At 38.2% G+C, this 18,924-nt stretch overlaps 1 protein-coding gene across 1 annotated transcript in view; it reads left to right on the top strand.

Annotated features, from left to right (window-relative positions):
• Nucleotides 1-18,924, top strand: part of NEB (nebulin) — a 196,352-nt gene that overhangs the window by 79,480 nt on the left and 97,948 nt on the right. The window contains exons 71-86 of the mRNA XM_083350431.1: nucleotides 657-860; nucleotides 2,504-2,608; nucleotides 2,941-3,048; nucleotides 3,295-3,606; nucleotides 4,346-4,549; nucleotides 4,686-4,790; nucleotides 6,319-6,426; nucleotides 6,993-7,304; nucleotides 12,624-12,827; nucleotides 12,946-13,050; nucleotides 13,326-13,433; nucleotides 14,011-14,322; nucleotides 15,125-15,328; nucleotides 15,448-15,552; nucleotides 17,463-17,570; nucleotides 18,007-18,318. Coding sequence (XP_083206557.1) covers nucleotides 657-860; nucleotides 2,504-2,608; nucleotides 2,941-3,048; nucleotides 3,295-3,606; nucleotides 4,346-4,549; nucleotides 4,686-4,790; nucleotides 6,319-6,426; nucleotides 6,993-7,304; nucleotides 12,624-12,827; nucleotides 12,946-13,050; nucleotides 13,326-13,433; nucleotides 14,011-14,322; nucleotides 15,125-15,328; nucleotides 15,448-15,552; nucleotides 17,463-17,570; nucleotides 18,007-18,318 — 2,916 coding nt within the window. The remainder of the gene's footprint in view (nucleotides 1-656; nucleotides 861-2,503; nucleotides 2,609-2,940; nucleotides 3,049-3,294; nucleotides 3,607-4,345; nucleotides 4,550-4,685; nucleotides 4,791-6,318; nucleotides 6,427-6,992; nucleotides 7,305-12,623; nucleotides 12,828-12,945; nucleotides 13,051-13,325; nucleotides 13,434-14,010; nucleotides 14,323-15,124; nucleotides 15,329-15,447; nucleotides 15,553-17,462; nucleotides 17,571-18,006; nucleotides 18,319-18,924) is intronic.

Genomic DNA, 18,924 nt, shown 5'->3' with positions numbered 1-18,924 from the left:
CCAACCAGAGTGGCTCTCTTGGTTTTCTTTTAAGTTCATTTTTTAAAAAATTAAAATTATGTAATACTTTTGCATTACTGGACTAATATATGTAACCTGTGGCATTTTAGTAGAATCTGCTTCCAAGTGTTTCAGTAGCATACAGTAGACAGTCCATAGTTGGTGAGATTCAGGCAGCATATATATGGCTGCATAGTCAGCCAGAGGTTTATATTGGATTTCGTATTTTTGTCCACCTATCAAATCCTTTCCAGGGACTTGGGATAGGGAAATGTTTTAATATGGTTGGTCACACAATCATCCAGATGTTTAGTCTGAAGTCCTTCCCAAAGACCTCAAATAGATAGATGCTGCTGTTTGATGATGCTAAAGTTATTGTCGCAGGATGTAGGTGGTTTCAAGTAATCCCACCTTTTGTAATTGACTGATACCGTAATAATTTTGTCAACATTTATTTTTTATTATGGGAGTTGCCTTTTATTTCAGCAGGAATGATCTCTGATGAAATAAGTATGAATATCTTTACTGGAAAAGAAGTTGGAAAGGTTGACGGAGGCACTCATTACCCTGATAAACTTACCTTACTTGGACTGGCCCAGAACATAAGTTCTGCCAAGGAAATGCTTGATTTTTCTTTTTCTTTTTTTCTTTTACAGAATGTGTATAAGTCAGACTTGGAATGGCTGCGTGGAATTGGCTGGATACCAGAAGGCTCTGTGGAAGCCCAACGAGTGAAGAATGCCCAGGATCTGATGAATGAAAGACTGTACCGGCAGCGGCCAGATTCTCTGAAATTCACAGCTATTGTTGATTCCCCGGATGTTGTCCTAGCTAAGGCCAACGCTTTGATGCAGAGTGGGGTGAGCAGTACTTGTCATGCACCAGTTACTTGGGGCCACATGTCTCTATTTAAAATCAACATTCAATAACACTGATGTGAGATACATTTCTATTATGTCAGTTAGCACTCCAAAAAAGGGCAAATGCTGCAGTTTTGTTGATTGCTACTTTGCTAGATTGACGTAGAAGGATTAGCGTCCACCATGAAAAATATTGTCATTGAAAACAGAAGAAGCTTTATTTTGTAAAAAATAAAATAAAAATCCAAGCCCTTACTACCAGCTTGCTCCAGCTTTAGTTGTAATGGTAGATCCCTTTAAACATTTAATGGAAAATATTTTTTTAGGAAGATTAGCGATTGCAAAGGAAGGGGAACGTTACACATTTTGTTTTAGAAGACAGTTTTTGGAGTTTTGTTTGTTTTTATAAGTATAAAACATAGTTTTCATGCATTTTTATTTTGGTGCGGTAGAAAAATATGTGTAAAAAAGCAAACACGAAGAGTTTTTTTAAAAATTAAAATCACTGTTCCGATTTTCTATATACCCACAACCGAGCTTCCATATTGCCCATAGAAATATTGTCTATTTCTTTAGAACCTTTTACACTGAAGAAACTGGGTCATTTTTTTAAAAATCCCATTTATATCCCGCCCTTCTCCGAAGACTCAGGGCGGCTTACAATCTAAGCACAAATCAATGTGCTTAGAAATAGCAATTTTTAATCTAAATGAAGGCTTAATTCTTAGACAATAGGAACAGGAGCAAAGATGCATATGGTGGTACTGCTTCAGTTATGACCATAATGGGACCTGCCCATTACAATTTGTAAATTGTGGTGGTCATAAAGATCATGTGGCCAGTCTTTTCTGCAGCAGTCACTGAGTGACTGCTGCAGTCATTAACTGAACCAGTGGTTCTCTATGGGGTTGGTTTTGCCAAAAAATGGAAGCAAATGCCAGTTTGATCTCACAAAATTCAGTCATGTGACTACAGGACCCTGAATGTGGCCTGCCAAGTGCCCGAGTTTCTGATGCTGGGCAACCATCAGAACCTCAAATCCAAGTCATAACTAACCCTCAGGCAGATCTGGCAGATCTTTGTATGGTCCCTAAGTGACTGGTTGTAAATCGAGCACTGCTTGCACGGGGTCTTTTCCCAGGGTTTAAAATAATGGACTTACAAGGGATTTATCTTTTGCTTCAGATTTGGATATTTTAAGTCTACCCAAATTTCATTAAGTCACTGGTAGTTTTAGCAGGCTTTCTTGATCAGGACTTGGCATTAAATATATCACACAGCTCAGCTTGTGATATATTTATTCTTTTCCTGGCCAGAACTCTGCAGATATTTCATAGATATTGGTTAGCTAAATAGGAAAAAAATTTTGCAGGTAAGATGAAGCCAGATTGGTTGCTCACTGCCAGTGTAGCATTGTCAAAGTCTTTTACAGCTCTGGTAATTTGGACCCATTGCTTTCGGTTCTACCTTCCCATGAATTATCCATTCTTTGGCAGAGCTTATTCTGGTCTTGAAGCCAAAACGTTGAGTGTAACCCTAATTCTAAAACAATTAAAACCTCAATATGTCCAACTTCAAATGATATTTTTGACAATGAAATATATCCTACCAATAATATGATGAATATGTTTTTCTCCCTTCAGGCTTTATATCGTGAAGTTTGGGATAAAGAAAAAACACAGTACACCCTTCCAATTGACATTCCTGAAATCGTTCTGTCCAAAGCAAATTCTGTGAACTACAGTAAAGTAAGAAATTAAAGAATTAAATGTGAATTTGTTTCCATTATCTCTCCTTATGCTTCTTCCTCTTCTGAGGATAAGTCTCCTTTGACAGTTTATGACACTCTCCCAATTTACAATTATATAAGTACAAATTTGATAATGTGAGAGTACCTTTGAAAGCAAGAGAAACATGAAAAGCATTTCCCTATCAGGACAATCCCATAAATTTACCATTGTTTGCGGCCCAAAATCTTAATATACTATGATATGATATAACATATAAATCAATATTACATATTTTTTATAAATATGACATACCTTGAAATGGAATATGCATTATTTATTTTCCTTCACAGAAACACTATCAACTTGGATTGGAGGAGATGAAGAAGAAAGGCTATGATTTAAGATTGGATGCCATTGAAATCCAGCAAGCCAAGGCTTCTAGGAATATTGCTAGTGAGGTATTGTCTGCTCTTCTTTGGCATTTACACAGTTATTTCATCTTCTGTAAAATAAATAGTTAATATTTTGTCCATATTTTTATGTATGTCCAAAAGGATCATATAGAATCCTGGCAATAAAACCATAGCTTGGCAGACCTTAACTATATAAAAAGAGGCCACAGTGTACAAAGTGTTGAAATGTAATTTTAGTAATTGATTATGTGTAGTTTATAAATGGATGTTTTGTTTATGTTTCATTATTAGTACAAGTACAAAGAAGGTTACCGTAAGCAAGTGGGACACCATATTGGATGCCGGAACATCTATGATGATCCCAAGCTAGTGCTGGCGATGCATGTAGCCAAACTGCAGAGTGAGAGGGAGTACAAGAAATATTTTGAGAAGTTTAAAACCAAGTTCAATAGCCCAGTGGACATGCTGTCCATCTTGTTGGCCAAGAAATGTCAGAAACTGGTTAGTGACGTTGATTATCGCCGCCATCTCCATGAATGGATATGTTTGCCTGACCAAAATGATGTCATCCAAGCCAAGAAAGCCTATGAGTTGCAGAGTGATGTGAGTAGAAAGTTACTACATCTTGCATTATAGTTTTTGCCTCTTAGCTTATTTAGTCTCATACTACATTTCTTGAATTATTATTTTTATATCTACAATAACTCAAGCCCTGCATACATTCTTGGCAATGTGCAGCCATCATCATCATAAAAGAAAAAAAAATCAAATCCCATTTGTGACTATGTTAAATAGAACAGAACGGCTATCCATAAACAGAGAATCATCTGCACAGAATTATATTTTTTTCTTTATTTCTGTCTATTGACCATTTGTTTTAAATTTAACCATATTTTGGTATAAAAAAATAGGTAAAGCTGTGACGTATCTGTGCTGCTCTGCATTGAATAGGGTTATCATAAGCAGAGTTACTTTACAAAATGTACAGTTTTCTGTAACTGACCCTTGTAAAAACTATGCGGCTTAGAAAGAGGATCAAGAGGAATTCATTTCTCAAATATCCTCACAAGCTACGCGGAATGAGGAAACTTTTTATGCCTTTTAGGTTTTATTATTGTTCGTAAGCCACCCATGTTATTTTATAATAGATAAAATGGACAACTGTATAAACCTTTGATAAATAAAAACTAAATAAATACATATATGGCACCACATTTATGTCAACTGAATGGCACTGTGTTGAGATAAGAGTAATTGTACACTAATTTTGAGTAGAGAAGCCTCAGTGGTGTTTTTGGCAAATGGAAGAATTATCTTAATAGCTTGATGGGTTTCTTTGTAGAATCTTTACAAGTCAGATCTGGAATGGCTCCGTGGGATTGGATGGATGCCCGAAGGCTCTGTGGATGTGGTCAGAGTGAAAAAGGCTCAAGATCTTGTGAATGACAGGTTGTACAAACAACGCCCAGATGCACTGAAATTTACCAGTATACCTGACCCCCCTCCAGTCATCTTGGCTAAGATCAATGCTCAGCAGATCAGTGAGGTAAACTGAATGTAGTCACTGCCTCTGTGTAATGTGTGAAATGATAAGGGGATGTGGCTAAGATACAGTGACCTTTGAAAAATTAAAGGGATTTTCACACAGCAATTAAAATGTCTTTCCTTCTTCCCTTTCTTAGCGCCTGTATCGTGAAACATGGGATAATGAGAAGGCACAGATTAATATTCCTGTCGATACCCCTGAAATACTGCTCTCCAAGATGAATGCTGTGAATGTTAGCCATGTAAGATAATTAACTAATTGTAGAAATTGTGTTAAGAATATCAATATTCCTTTATTACATGGTCCTAAATATATTGCCCTACTGTTAATTGCTCTTAAAACATAAAGGTATTTGTGTCATAAGTTGCATGTGTATTCTATATTCATATTTGAAGAACAAGAATTAAACTGATACTTCAACCTAAGGAACCAAACAAGCCTATATGGAATTTGAAAGTTGTCCCATTAATTTATTTGACCAAACATGTAGTATGGTTTTAAAAGAATAGTTTTAAATAAAATGCAAAGCAGTCATGTAGTGTGATGGTTTAAAAATAGTTTTAAATAAAGTACAAATTGCTGCAATACCAACAGAATATTTGCATATGCACATGCACACACTCAAACACATATACAGTAATTATAGAAGAAAAGAACATTGTAGGAATAAAATATAGCAAAAAGGAAACAAAATTATTGAAGAAAAAGAGATCCATATTTTAAGTTTTCATAGAGAGGATTAGAGAAAACCCACAGAAAGGATTCATGCCAAGTATTTATAGCAGCTAAGGTTAAATTGAATCTATTACTTCTGGATCTCTTTGAATATTCCTTGAAATACATTAATCTTATCTATTGGGAATCAAGAAAGAAAGAAGGAAAATTATTGTTTTATTTGTTGAAACAACAAAAACAATGACATATTATATCTGTAATTCAGGATAGTGATGGTCAATTACAAAATGAAATGAATCATTGAATTATTAGTTTTATTATTTTTACACTGAGTTTATATGACTTGGGAAAATCTGTAAATGAACAGTAAATTATTATTATTTTTTGAAGTATAATTGAAATGGCAGAAATCTCTTAGGAAGGTAAAAATAAATTGGCACAACTATTGGTATAATAAGTTACAGGAAATATTTGATCTATAAATAGAGGAAAGATTCCTTGAACTGATTTTAAGTTGAATAGTACAGGACTTTTATGAACTTATTGGCACCTCTACTGGTAGAGGGATATAACCAACCATTTAATATAGACAGAAATGCCTATATATATATTTCTTAAATCTTTTATGAAACTTATATTTCAATCAAATTAAAACCTGAGAAAAATAGTACTAAATGTGCACGTTATACGAAAATATTTCTATTTAATGTACGTGATAAAGTATTAACTGCAATACTTGCCAAGAGGTTATAGAATGTAATAACGTGGATCTTACTCCACCCATATCAGTGTGGATTTTTAAAAAATAGATAAGCATTTGAAAATATCTGTTTGGCAATGGCTGTTTTGGATACCACAACATGCTACATTGGAATTGGTTGTTTTAATTTTGCTAAATACTGAAAAAGTTTTTGATGTGGTTCAGATCAAATTTATTAATTGCATTCTAAGAAGGCAAGGATTTCCACCATCTTTTGTCCACTGGCTTAATTCTTATGTATGTATAGGATTTTGAGCAATATCTGTAGTCTTCTGTAATTCATTCAGTATTTTTTTTTACGGTACTGAAAGTTGTGCATGTATTTTAATTGCAGAAACATTATACTGGAGCCTGGGATGAAGCCAAGGCAAAAGGTTATGACTTTAAAGTGGATGCTCTTTCATTCAAGCATGCAAAATCTTCCAGAGAAATTGCCAGTGAGGTAAGAGCTCTGTTATTGAAATGTTGTTTCTAAAATTACCATTTCATTTCATATCAAACAGATGGCAGATGAAACCAGATCCAACCAGTTGGTATTGTTCAAAGATATTATATTTTTGCACAATATCCTCCATTTTTTTACATTTACATATTTTGAAATTTGAGATTTTAATATCATATTAAATTCAAGCACTTTAAGGCATATCTTATCCTAAACTGCCAAAGAGATAACAGATGAGATCTTTAAGTAAAAAGGAATATTTTATGCCCTACTGTTTCGAATTCAATAATGTTATTTTCTCCTGCCATTTTAAAAAGGGGAAATCACTGTTTTAGCATACTGTTTTATAATGAGCAAATAAACCATAATATATGGTTGATGCTGAACTTACAAAGCAACATTCCTAAATTTTGATGTGATCAAATACTACTGAATGGTTGCTTTTTAATGATGAAATCCACCCGTTCCTTCATTCAAAGTCCCTGAGTCATTAAGATACCAATTTTCACACTGTCTGACATCATCCTAATAATTTCAATGGTTCTTTGCTTTGCTTTTCTCTTCAGTATAAATACAAACAAACATATGAGAGACAGAAAGGTCATTACATTGGAACCCCTTCAGTCAAGGAAGATCCTAAACTTTCATGGGCTGCTCGAGTAATGAAGATGCAAAATGACCGTCTCTATAAACAAGCATACCACCGTTCAAAAGCCAACATCACCATTCCCTACGAAATGGTGGCTATCCAGGCAGCGAAGCAAGGGCAGGCTATAGCCAGCGACATTGATTACCATCATTATCTGCACCAGTGGTCTTGTCTGCCAGATCAGAACGATGTAATCCAAGCAAAGAAAGCGTATGAACTTCAGAGCGATGTAAGTACACCAGTGGTTTACAAAATATATGTAGATGTATCATGGTCAGGCACAGAACAAAAGAGACCTTGAAGTGTCTAGCTATAGAATAGATGTATTTTATACTTCTGGCAGGAATAGCCAACACCCTAGATGATAGGCTCAAGATCCAGAAGGATCTCAACAGACTTGAACACTGGGCCCTAAGTTACCAAATTAAATTCCATGCTGAGAAACGTAAGGCTTTACACTTAGGCAAAGTGAACAGGTATAGAATTGGCTCAATAGCAATAAAGGAGTCCCATTGGACAATCACTTAAATATGAGCAGGCAGTGTGCTGCAGCCACCAAAAAGGTCAATGCAGTGCTAGGCTGCATTAACAGAGGGATAAAATCAAGATCACATGAAGTATTAGTACTGCTTTACAGTGCCTTGGTAGGATCACATTTTGAATATTATATCCAGTTTTGATTGCCATGATATAAAAAAAGATTTTGAGACTCTAGAAAGAGTGCAGAAAAGAGCAACATATGATTGATGATTAGTGTTCTGAACCAGCCCTCTTCTCGCACCCCTAATCAAAAGAAGAGTCTGGAAAGCGTCCAAGACCAAAAGGCTTCTGCCAAGTTTTAATTACACTGTTACAAGAATACAAGAGCTTGACTTCTCAAACGGAAAAGTTGCTTTCAGCAACCAGCCCCTCCCCAAACACTTCTTTTATAGAGAGCTCAGGGCGTGGTCTCCCTGTGCCTCCTCCCGAGGAGTCCCATAGCCTTTCTTTGTTTGTCCCTGCTCGTCTGCCTCCTGCGTCGGGTGTCCTTGAACAGGGCCAGCTGTGGGTCATCATCCTCCGCACTCTCGGGCTCACACAGCTGAGAAGAGGTTCCCGGCTGAGGACTCTGCAAAGTCTCCAAATCATCATCAGCCGGTTCGTTTCCCTCCTCCCCCACATCTGAGTCCTCCGATACATCGGACCCGGCTGTCGGACCCACAGGCTGGCCCTGAGTCACAACAATTAGGGGACTGGAGGCTAAAACCAGATGAAGAACAGTTGCAGGATTTGGATGTTGTTGTTAGCTGCGAAGTCATGTCCGACCCATCATGACCCTATGGACAACGTTCCTCCAGGCTTTCCTGTCCTCTACCATCTTCTGGAGTCCATAGAAGCTTATGCCTACTGCTTCAATGACTCCATCCAGCCACCTCATTCTCTGTTGTCCCCTTCTTCTCTTGCCCTCAACCTTTCCCAGCATAAGGCTCTTCTCCAGTGAGTCTTTCCTTCTCATTAGGTGGCCAAAGTATTTGAGTTTCAACTTCAGGATCTGGCTTTCTAAAGAGCAGTCAGGGTTGATCTCCTCTAGTACTGACCGATTTGATTGCCTTGCAGTCCAAGGGACTCACAGGAGTCTTCTCCAGCACCATAGTTCAAAGGCCTCAATTCTTTGGCGCTCAGCCTTTCTTATGGTCCAACTTTCACTACCATACATTGCAACTGGGAAGACCATAGCCTTGACTATACGCACTTTTGTTGGCAGGGTGATGTCTTTGCTTTTTAGTGTGCTGTCTAGATTTGCCATGGCTTTCCTCCCCAGGAGCAAGCGTCTTTTAATTTCTTGGCTACAGTCCCCATCTGCAGTGATCTTGGAGCCCAGGAAAATAAAATCTGTCACTACCTCCATTTCTTCCCCATCTATTTGCCAGGAATTGAGAGGGCCGGATGCCATGATCTTGGTTTTCTTAATGTTAAGTTTCAACCCAAGTTTTGCACTCTCCTTCTTCACCCACAACAAGAGGCTCTTTAGTTCTTCTTCACTTTCTGCCATTAGAGTGGTATCATCTGCATATCTTAGGTTGTTGATATTTCTTCTGGCAATCTTAATTCCAACTTTTGATTCATCTAGCCCTGCCTTTCTCATGATGTGCTCTGCATATAAGTTAAATAGGCTGGGCGACAGTATACAGCAGTGGTGGCAAACCTTTTAAACACCGAGTGCGCAAACTGCAACCCAAAACCCACTTATTTATTGCTGGGTGCCAGGTGGGGGTGGCCCACTGGGTGGGTGTGGCTGTGGTGGTCATGGAAGATTGGGTGGGTGTGGCCAGGGGTGTGTGGTCACCTCAATGTTGCTCATGGGGAGGGACACCTGTGGGGGGTGGGCAGGGTTGGGGGAGCTCCAGGAGGTCTCTGGCAGGTGGGGCAGTAGGCAGGAGACTCATCCTGTGGGGTGAGATGAGGCAGGGTAGGGGTGCCATTGCCATGGGGCAAGGCAAGGGCTGGGGCAACTGCTGCCTGACACCATTGGTCCCTGCACACAGAGGCCAGCAAGCACATGGGGTCAAACAGTGTCCGTCAGTAGCCACAGCCTGCTGGCCCCTCGACAGGCGCACTCTGGGGCTCTGCAGCCCACTGCCAGCAGTTCAAAGAAGCCGCCTCCGAGATGGATAGTTGGCCAACAGCTGAGGAGGTGATGAAGTGGGTCGTGCCTAGAAAAAGGAGAGCATGCGAGTCCAGGAGGGATGGGATGGGGGGGAGGGAAACCAACCATGCCGCGATGCATTCAACCACGTGGGGTCTCGGCAAATTAGAAGGCGGCTGGTTGAAGAGGGATAGTTGCCACCTCTGGGGCATGGCGTGGGTGCCCACAGAGAGGGATCTGAGTGCCTCCTCTGGCACCCATGCCATAGGTTCGCCACCACTGGTATACAGCCTTGCCGGACTCCTTTCCCAATTTTGAACCAGTCAGTGTTTCCGTGTCCAGTTCTCACCATTGCTTCTTGACCCGCATATAGGTTTCTCAAGAGATAAATAAGATGGTCTGGTACTCCCATCTCTTTAAGAACTTGCCACAGTTGTTGTGATCCACACAATCAAAGGCTTTAGCATAGTCAATGAAGCAGAAGTAGATGTTTTTCTGGAACTCCCTAGCTTTCTCCATGATCCAGCATATGTTGGCAATTTGATCTCTAGTTTCTCTGCCTCTTCAAAATCCTGCCTGTACTTCTGGTAGTTCTCGATCCACATACTGCTGGAGACTAGCTTGTAGGATTTTAAGCATAACTTTACTAGCATGTGAAATGAGTGCAATGTTGCAATAGTTTGAACATTCTTTGGCACTGCCTTTCTTTGGAATTGGAATGTAAACTGATCTTTTCCAATCCTGTGGCCACTGTTGAGTTTTCCAAATTTGCTGGCAAATTGAGTGTATAGACTGTACAGAGCTTCTCCATCTTTGGCTGCAGAGCACATAGTCAATCTGATTTCTGTATTGACCATCTAGTGATGTCCATGTGTAGAGCCGTCTCTTGGTTGTTGGAAAAGAGTGTTTGCTATGACCATCTTATTCTCTTGACAAAATTCTATCAGCCTGTGCCCTGCTTCATTTTGTACTCCAAGGCCAAACTTGCCTGTTATTCCAGTTATCTTTTGGCTTCCTACTTTAGCATTCCAATCCCCCATCATATTTTGGTGTTAGTTTTATAAGGTGCTGTAGGGCTTCATAGAACCGGTCAATTTCATCCTCTTCAGCACCAGTGGTTGAGGCATAGACATGGACTACTGTGATATTGAATGGTTTGCCTTGGATTCAAACTGAGATCATTCTGTCATTTTGGGGATTGTATCCCAGTATTGCTTTTCCTATTTTTTTATTGACTATGAAGGCTACTCCATTTCTTCTGAGGGATTCTTGCCCGCAGTAGTATACCTGATAGTGATCTGAATTAAATTCACCCATTCCTGTCCATTTTAGTTCGCTGATTCCTAAGATGTCGATGTTCAGTTTTGTCATCTCTTGTTTGACCACGTCCAGCTTGCCTTGATTCATGGATCTTACATTCCAGGTTCCTATGGAGAAAAAATCTTTACAGCATCAGACTTTCCTTTCACCACCAGATACATCCACAGCTGAGCATCCTTTCGGCTTTGGCCCAGTCGCTTCATTCTTTCTGGCGCTACTAGTACTAGCCGTCTGCTCTTCCCCAGTAGGATATTGGATGCCTTCTGACCTGAGGGGCTCGTATTCCAGCGTCATATCTTTTTGCCTTTTGGTACTGTCCATGGCAAAGATACTGGAGTGGGTTGCCATTTCCTTCTCCAGTGGATCACGTTTTGTCAGAACTCTCTACTATGACCTGTCCGTCTTGGGTGGCCCTGCACGACATAGATTATAGCTTCATTCAATTATGCAAGCCCCTTCGCCACGACAAGGCAGTAATCCATGAAGGAGAGGATTTGGATACATCTAGTCTAATGAACACCTATACCAGGGGTGACATGAAAACAGTGTTCCAATATTTGAGGGACACAAAGAAGATGGGTAAACCTATTCTCCAAGAAGAAAAACAATCTAGAACAAAGAAGAAAATTCCTGACAGTAAAAGCAATTAATCAATGGAACGGCTTGCCTTCAGAAGTTGTGGGTGCTAGAGGTTTTTAAGAAGATGTTGGACAGCAATTTGTCTGAAATGGTATAGGGTCTTCTGTTTGAGAAGAGGGCTGGACTAGAAGACCTCAAAGATCCCTTCCAATTCTGTTATTCTGTTAAGAACACATAGCTGCATTATGCCAGGCATAGAACAAGAGACCTTAAAGTATATAGCTATAGAACAGATTTATTACACTTCCGTTTCCATTATTCCTGCCAACTGGAAGTTAGGATTCTCCATAGTTGAAGAATGCAAGTATTAGAAGGTGCCTTAAAAATTATTTTACTTCTACTTTTATTTCTTTGATAACAGCTACCCCAAAGTCCCAACAGACATTATTTCTACACTGAGGTTTTCATTTAATGAAACTAATTTGGGCAGGCCTTACTAGAACACCATGCTGTGATGGTGGAAATATTTTTAAATGTTTATTACAGAGATAGGAATTTTAGATGTGTTTTGGCTTCCCAAAGTTACAAACATATCAGAAGCTTTTGAACAAACAATTGGGCAGAGTCTACTACTCTTTTTAAACTTGCTTGAGTAAGTTGCATCAAATCATCTATTTTGATTTAGAGTGTTGTAGGAGTGTACTTCAATAGAAGCAGAAAGAGTTGTACAAATTGATTGGCATATATTCCATGCCTTAATAACTTTTCTGCCTACGTAATCAAGATGATTAACAGATTTGAATTTTCTGATATCTTTATTCCCTTAATTAGTTTGATTGTCTTTTGTTTTTTGTTGTTTCATAAATTAAACCATTTAAAATTAATTGAACAACATTAGTCAGGACTTTCTGACATCCTTTATATCATATAATATATAACCTATCTATTTATCACGTAAGAATATTTGTTAAAAGTATGAACCTAATCATTTTATTCCTTCTTTTGTGATCCATTGTCTCATAGAATTTGTATAAATCTGATCTGGAATGGCTCCGTGGAATAGGATGGATGCCGGAAGGCTCCGTGGATGTGGTCAGAGTGAAAAGGGCTCAAGATCTCGTAAATGAGAGGTTGTACAAACTACGCCCAGATGCACTGAAATTTACCAGCATACCTGACCCTCCCCCGGTTGTCCTGGCCAAGGTCAATGCACAACAGATCAGTCAGGTAAATTGAAATGTAGTCACTACCTCTGTGTAATGTGGCTGAAATACAGTGGCCTTTAAAAATTAGAAGGATTTTCACACAACAATTGAAAATTGTCTTTCCTTCCTCCCTTTCTTAGAACCTGTATCGTGAAGCATGGGATAATGAGAAGGCACAGATTAATATTCCTCTGGATACCCCTGAAATATTGCTCTCCAAGATGAATGCTGTGAATGTTAGCCATGTAAGATAATTTTATTTGTTTATAATCAAATTTAAACAGATGCTCGTCTGTCAGCTGAAACTCTGAGCAATCAAAAGAAAATATAGACCTTAACAATGAAACAAGAATGTCAACACATAGGTTGAGGCTCTCTCATTAAAAATGCCAAACACTACAACATCCATCCATAGTGAGATTTATTTCTGAGTAAATGTGCATAGGACTTCATGTTTAATTGAGTGTTTGTAGTATATTTTCTTGCAGCATTGAAAATTGTGCATATGTTTTAATTGCAGAAACATTATACTGGAGCCTGGGATGAGGCCAAAGCAAAAGGCTATGACTTTAAAGTTGATGCTCTTTCATTCAAGCATGCGAAATCTTCCAGAGAAATTGCCAGTGAGGTATGAGAACTATTGTTTAAGTATAATTGCTGATACCACCGATTTATTTCTAATCACCCACCTACCAAAGTGTGCAAGATTATTTAAACTTAAACTTGTATGTAAACTTCATATCATACAAGGCACTCCACAGCAGTGGTTTGATGTTTTTACACCATTATTTTTCACATGGATTGCTGTAGACATTTTTAAAATCAAAATATTTTTTTACTTGGAACTGCCAGTCAGATAACTATGAAACATTTAATTTGTACAATGTTTGATTTGAAAGGGAATCTAGTATTCAAAAAGCATTCTCCATTTACTAAATACATAACTAAACTATCATTTTAAAGGGGAATAAATTAAATGTTGTTTTATAATAGTTTATTACCCAATATAATATCATATTGATGCCTAACCTACAAAACAACATTCCTAAAGACACATGCATTCAAAATCTACTCAATGGTAACCTCTTAATAATGAAATCTACCTGTTCCTTCATTCAAGGACCCCCAATTGTTAAAATACCAATTTTCACACACTGCATTATCCTAATCATTTCAATAGTTCTTTGCTTTGCTTTTCTCTTCAGTATAAATACAAACAAACTTATGAGAGTCAAAAAGGTCATTACATTGGAACCCCTTCAGTCAAAGAGGATCCTAAACTTTCATGGGCTGCTCGAGTAATGAAGATGCAAAATGACCGTCTCTATAAACAAGCATACCACCGTTCAAAAGCCAACATCACCATTCCCTACGAAATGGTGGCTATCCAGGCAGCGAAGCAAGGGCAGGCTATAGCCAGCGACATTGATTACCATCATTATCTGCACCAGTGGTCTTGTCTGCCGGATCAGAACGATGTGATCCAAGCAAAGAAAGCGTATGAACTACAGAGTGATGTAAGTAAACCAGTGGTTTACAAGATATATGTAGATGTATCATGGTCAGGCACAGAACAAAAGAGTCTGTGTAGTGTGTAGCTGTAGAACAGATACTTTGCACTTCAGCTTCCATTATCCGGACCCACATAAGATTCTCCCTGCCACACAAATCCCAATATCTGAAAAATGTAAGTTTTAGAAGGTGCCCTTGAAAATTAACTTAATTCTACTTTTATTTCCTTGATTGCCTATGTCCGAAGGACACCATGGACATTGTTCCTTCACTGAAGTCTTCATTGAATGTACCTAAAGTTTGCATGGCATATTAGAACACCATGCTGTGATGGTGGAAATATTTTTAAATATTCATCACAGAGATAAGAATTTTAAATGGGCTTTGGCTTCCCAAAGTGTAGATAACTGTAAAAAGCCTTTGAACAACCAATTGGCACATTCTAATAGCCTTTTCAAATTTGCTGGCATAGTTGAACTAAATAAATTTATTTTGAATTTAGGGCACTATATGTGTGTACTTAAAATGATTCAGAAAGAGTTGTTTAGAATGTTTGGTGTACATGCCAAGCCTTAATAGATCTTCTGCCTACTTAATCAGAATAATTAACACATTTGAATTTTTGGTATCTTTGTTCTCTTATCTAGTTTGATTGTTTTGTTTCATAAGGAAGATTAATCCATTTAAAAATAATTGAACCATATTAATCAGGACTTTTTGATATCCTATTAATTCTATAAAATTAAACATTTGCTAAAATATGAACTTAATCATTTTATTCTTCTTTTGTGATCCATTGTCTCATAGAATTTGTATAAATCTGATCTGGAATGGCTCCGTGGAATTGGATGGATGCCGGAAGGCTCTGTGGATGTGGTCAGAGTGAAAAGGGCTCAAGATCTCGTAAATGAGAGGTTGTACAAACTACGTCCAGATGCACTGAAATTTACCAGTATACCTGACCCGCCCCCGGTTGTCCTGGCTAAGGTCAATGCACAACAGATCAGTCAGGTAAATTGAAATGTAGTCACTACCTCTGTGTAATGTGGCTGAAATACAGTGGCCTTTAAAAAATTAGAAGGATTTTCACAAAGCAATTGAAAATTGTGTTTCCTTTCTCCCTTTCTTAGAACCTGTATCGTGAAGCGTGGGATAAAGAGAAGGCACAGATTAATATTCCTCTCGATACCCCTGAAATATTGCTCTCCAAGATGAATGCTGTGAATGCTAGCCATGTAAGATATTTTTATTTGTTAGTTTATAATCAAATCTCTGAGCAGTCGAAATATAATCTAGATATTAACAATAAAACAAGAATGGCAAAACATAGGTTGAGTCTCTCTCATTAAAAATGTGAAATGCCTACAACATGCATCTATACCAGGTGTCACATAGTAACCTCCTCGCCCCAGTGCCTGGGGGAAGAGCCAAGTCTCTGTGGCCTTCTGAAAGGCAAGTAAGGTTGGAGTTGAATGTATCTTTGGGGAGAAGCTGTTCATGACAGGGAAGTCTTGCTTCCTGGGTTCTTCCTAAGCCCTATCATATATTGCCTCACCAAAGGGCCCAGATCTGGTAGGATAGGTAGAAACCACCAGAAAGAGTACACAAGTAACCTTGTCCTTAGCAAAATAAGGGGTTAATGGCAACAATAGTTGGAATTGCTTCCAGAAGCCTTCTGGCAACCAGTGCAGTTAATGTAGCAGAGGTGTTATATAAGTGTACTTATGCGAGTCTCCCAACACTATATGTGCCACCATATCCAGGAGCAGTTAAACCTTCAGATTTCTTTTCAAAAGCAGAGCACATTTCTACACTGGGAGATGAGTAAGTCATGAATGTCCAAACTAAAAATGGGTGCAACTGGCACACAAGATATACTTGTGCAAAGGCCCTCCGGGCCATAGCAGCCAGAATTGGTGTATCCTGAAGGATGCCAACATTCTGCATCTACTCTGTCTTGGGAATTATTCTCCCATTTAGATTTAACAATGGAAAATTATGAGATATGGGTGGCCATAAAATTTACAACTACTCAGGTGGGTTATGATTTAGTCAAGCCAGTTCTTCCCCTTCCAGTCTGCAAATCATCAGGCACTGCATCATTGCATGGCATGTGACTGAGATGTACAATTGAGTGTCTTCATCCCATTAATAAAACCCATCCAACTTCTGATGTAGAAGTTAATTATAAAGGTAAAGGTAAAGGTTCCCCCGCACATGCATGTTAGTCGTTTCTGACTCTAGGGGCTGGTACTCATCTCCGTTTCAAAGCCGAAGAGCCAGCGCTTGTCCGAGGATGTCTCCGTGGTCATGTGGCAGGCATGACTAGACACCAAAGGCGCACGGAACGCTGTTACCTTCCCACCGTAGTGGTCCCTATTGAAAAGCATTTTTACATGCTTTTGAACTGCTAGGTTGGCAGAAGCTGGGACGAGTGACAGGCGCTCACAGGCGCTCACTCTGTTACAGAACACTGTGCAACCCAAAGAGCAGAGGTCTTGGGCTAGACCCCCCCCCTCAAATCAGCCATGGAAAAACGTGACCCACTAAAGAACAGCATCTTCCCTCTCCCAACCTTGTCTGTCAACCTGGAAGGATATCATGATCAATAGTTTCTGAAGACATTGAGAGGATTTGAGATGGCACAAGGGAGATGCTTTTGTTTTTAAGTTTGGGTGAGAGGTCTATTAAAAAGAACCACAAACTTACAAGATGTTCTTAGTGTACCAAAAACCATTATGTTTTGGAAGAGAGTTTTGTTATTTTAAGTGTTACATTTCCCCTTCTTGCATAGCTATATTATTGTCAATTCATAATGAATTCCATTTTGGTCTATTAATGTCAATTCATAGTATAGATATTAAACAAGTAAAATTTGTTATGTTATTTAACATGTGTGCATCCATAAATATGCATGCAAATCTATACTGAATTTATGCAATGCCATCCTATTATTTATTTTGAAAATTCAAATTTTTCATATATTGCACTGCCTTTGTCTACAGATGTCTTCTGAAGAACAGTCAATTAAACATAGTGAGATTTATTTCTGAGTAAATGTGCATAGGACGTCATGTTTAATTGAGGAGTGTTTGTAGTATATTTTCCTGCAGCATTGAAAATTGTGCATATGTTTTAATTGCAGAAACATTATACTGGAGCCTGGGATGAGGCCAAAGCAAAAGGCTATGACTTTAAAGTTGATGCTCTTTCATTCAAGCATGCAAAATCTTCCAGAGAAATTGCTAGTGAGGTATGAAGCCTATTATTTAAATATACCACTGAATCTTTTCACATTAGCCATCTGGCAATAATGTGGAATTTTATTTAAATGTAAACCTTATATTGATTCAACCACATACAAGGTACCCTACTGTTTTGATGTTTTTTACACCATTATTTTTCTTATTGCTTGCTGTAGATATAATATTTTAAAACAAATGAAAACAATTTTTTACTTGGAACTGCCAGTCAGATAACTATGAAATGTTTGATATATACTGTGTCTGATTTGAAAGGGAATCTTTTTTTCACAAAGCACTTTCCATGTATTAAATATGTCATTTTAGGCCATCCTTTTAAAGGAGAAGTGGCAATTTTTAAATATTGTTTTATAATGCTTTAATAAACTATATAAAATATTGATGCCTACCCCTAATCATGGCTCTTTTCTACACTTTCGTCTTCAGTATAAATACAAACAAACGTATGAGAGTGAAAAAGGTCATTACATTGGAACCCCATCAGTCAAGGAGGATCCTAAACTTTCATGGGCTGCTCGAGTAATGAAGATGCAAAATGACCGTCTCTATAAGCAAGCATACCACCGTTCAAAAGCCAACATCACCATTCCTTACGAAATGGTGGCTATCCAGGCAGCCAAGCAAGGGCAGGCTATAGCCAGCGACATTGATTACCATCATTATCTGCACCAGTGGTCTTGTCTGCCAGATCAGAATGATGTGATCCAAGCAAAGAAAGCATATGAACTTCAGAGTGATGTAAGTACACCAGTGGTTTACAAGACATATGTAGATGTATCATGGGCAGACACAGAACAAAAAAGACCTTGAAGTGTGTAGCTGTAGAACAGATACTTTGCATTTCAGCATCCATTATCCCAACTGATATAACTTTCTCCCTGCCACACCAATCCCCATTTCTGAAGAATGCAAGTTTTAAAAGGTGCCCTTAAAAAGTATTTTAATTCTACTTTTATTTCCTTGATTACATGTGCCAGAAAGTCATGAGAGACATTGTTCCTTCACTAAGGTCTTCACTGAGTGTAGCTAGTCTTTGCAGCCCTATCAGAACAGAAATATTTTTAAATGTTTATCACAGAGATAAGAATTTTAAATGTGGTTTGATTTTCTAAGTGATCATATGCAGATAAAATTTATGACAAATCAATTGGGCAGAGTCTAAGATCCTTTTTAAATTTCCTTGCTTATGTTGCACTGAACTCTTGAATTTTGGGAATTTTATTCATTTATTTATATTAATTAATTCAAGAATAGATATTAGGAATCATTGATGTATCATGCCATGACTTAATTATGTTTTCTGCCTACTTAATCATGATTATTAACACATTTTAATTTTGGGGT

Source organism: Vipera ursinii (genome assembly GCF_947247035.1).
Source record: "Vipera ursinii genome assembly, chromosome: 1".
Taxonomy (NCBI): domain Eukaryota; kingdom Metazoa; phylum Chordata; class Lepidosauria; order Squamata; family Viperidae; genus Vipera; species Vipera ursinii.
This window is presented reverse-complemented; position numbering and strand designations above follow the sequence as displayed.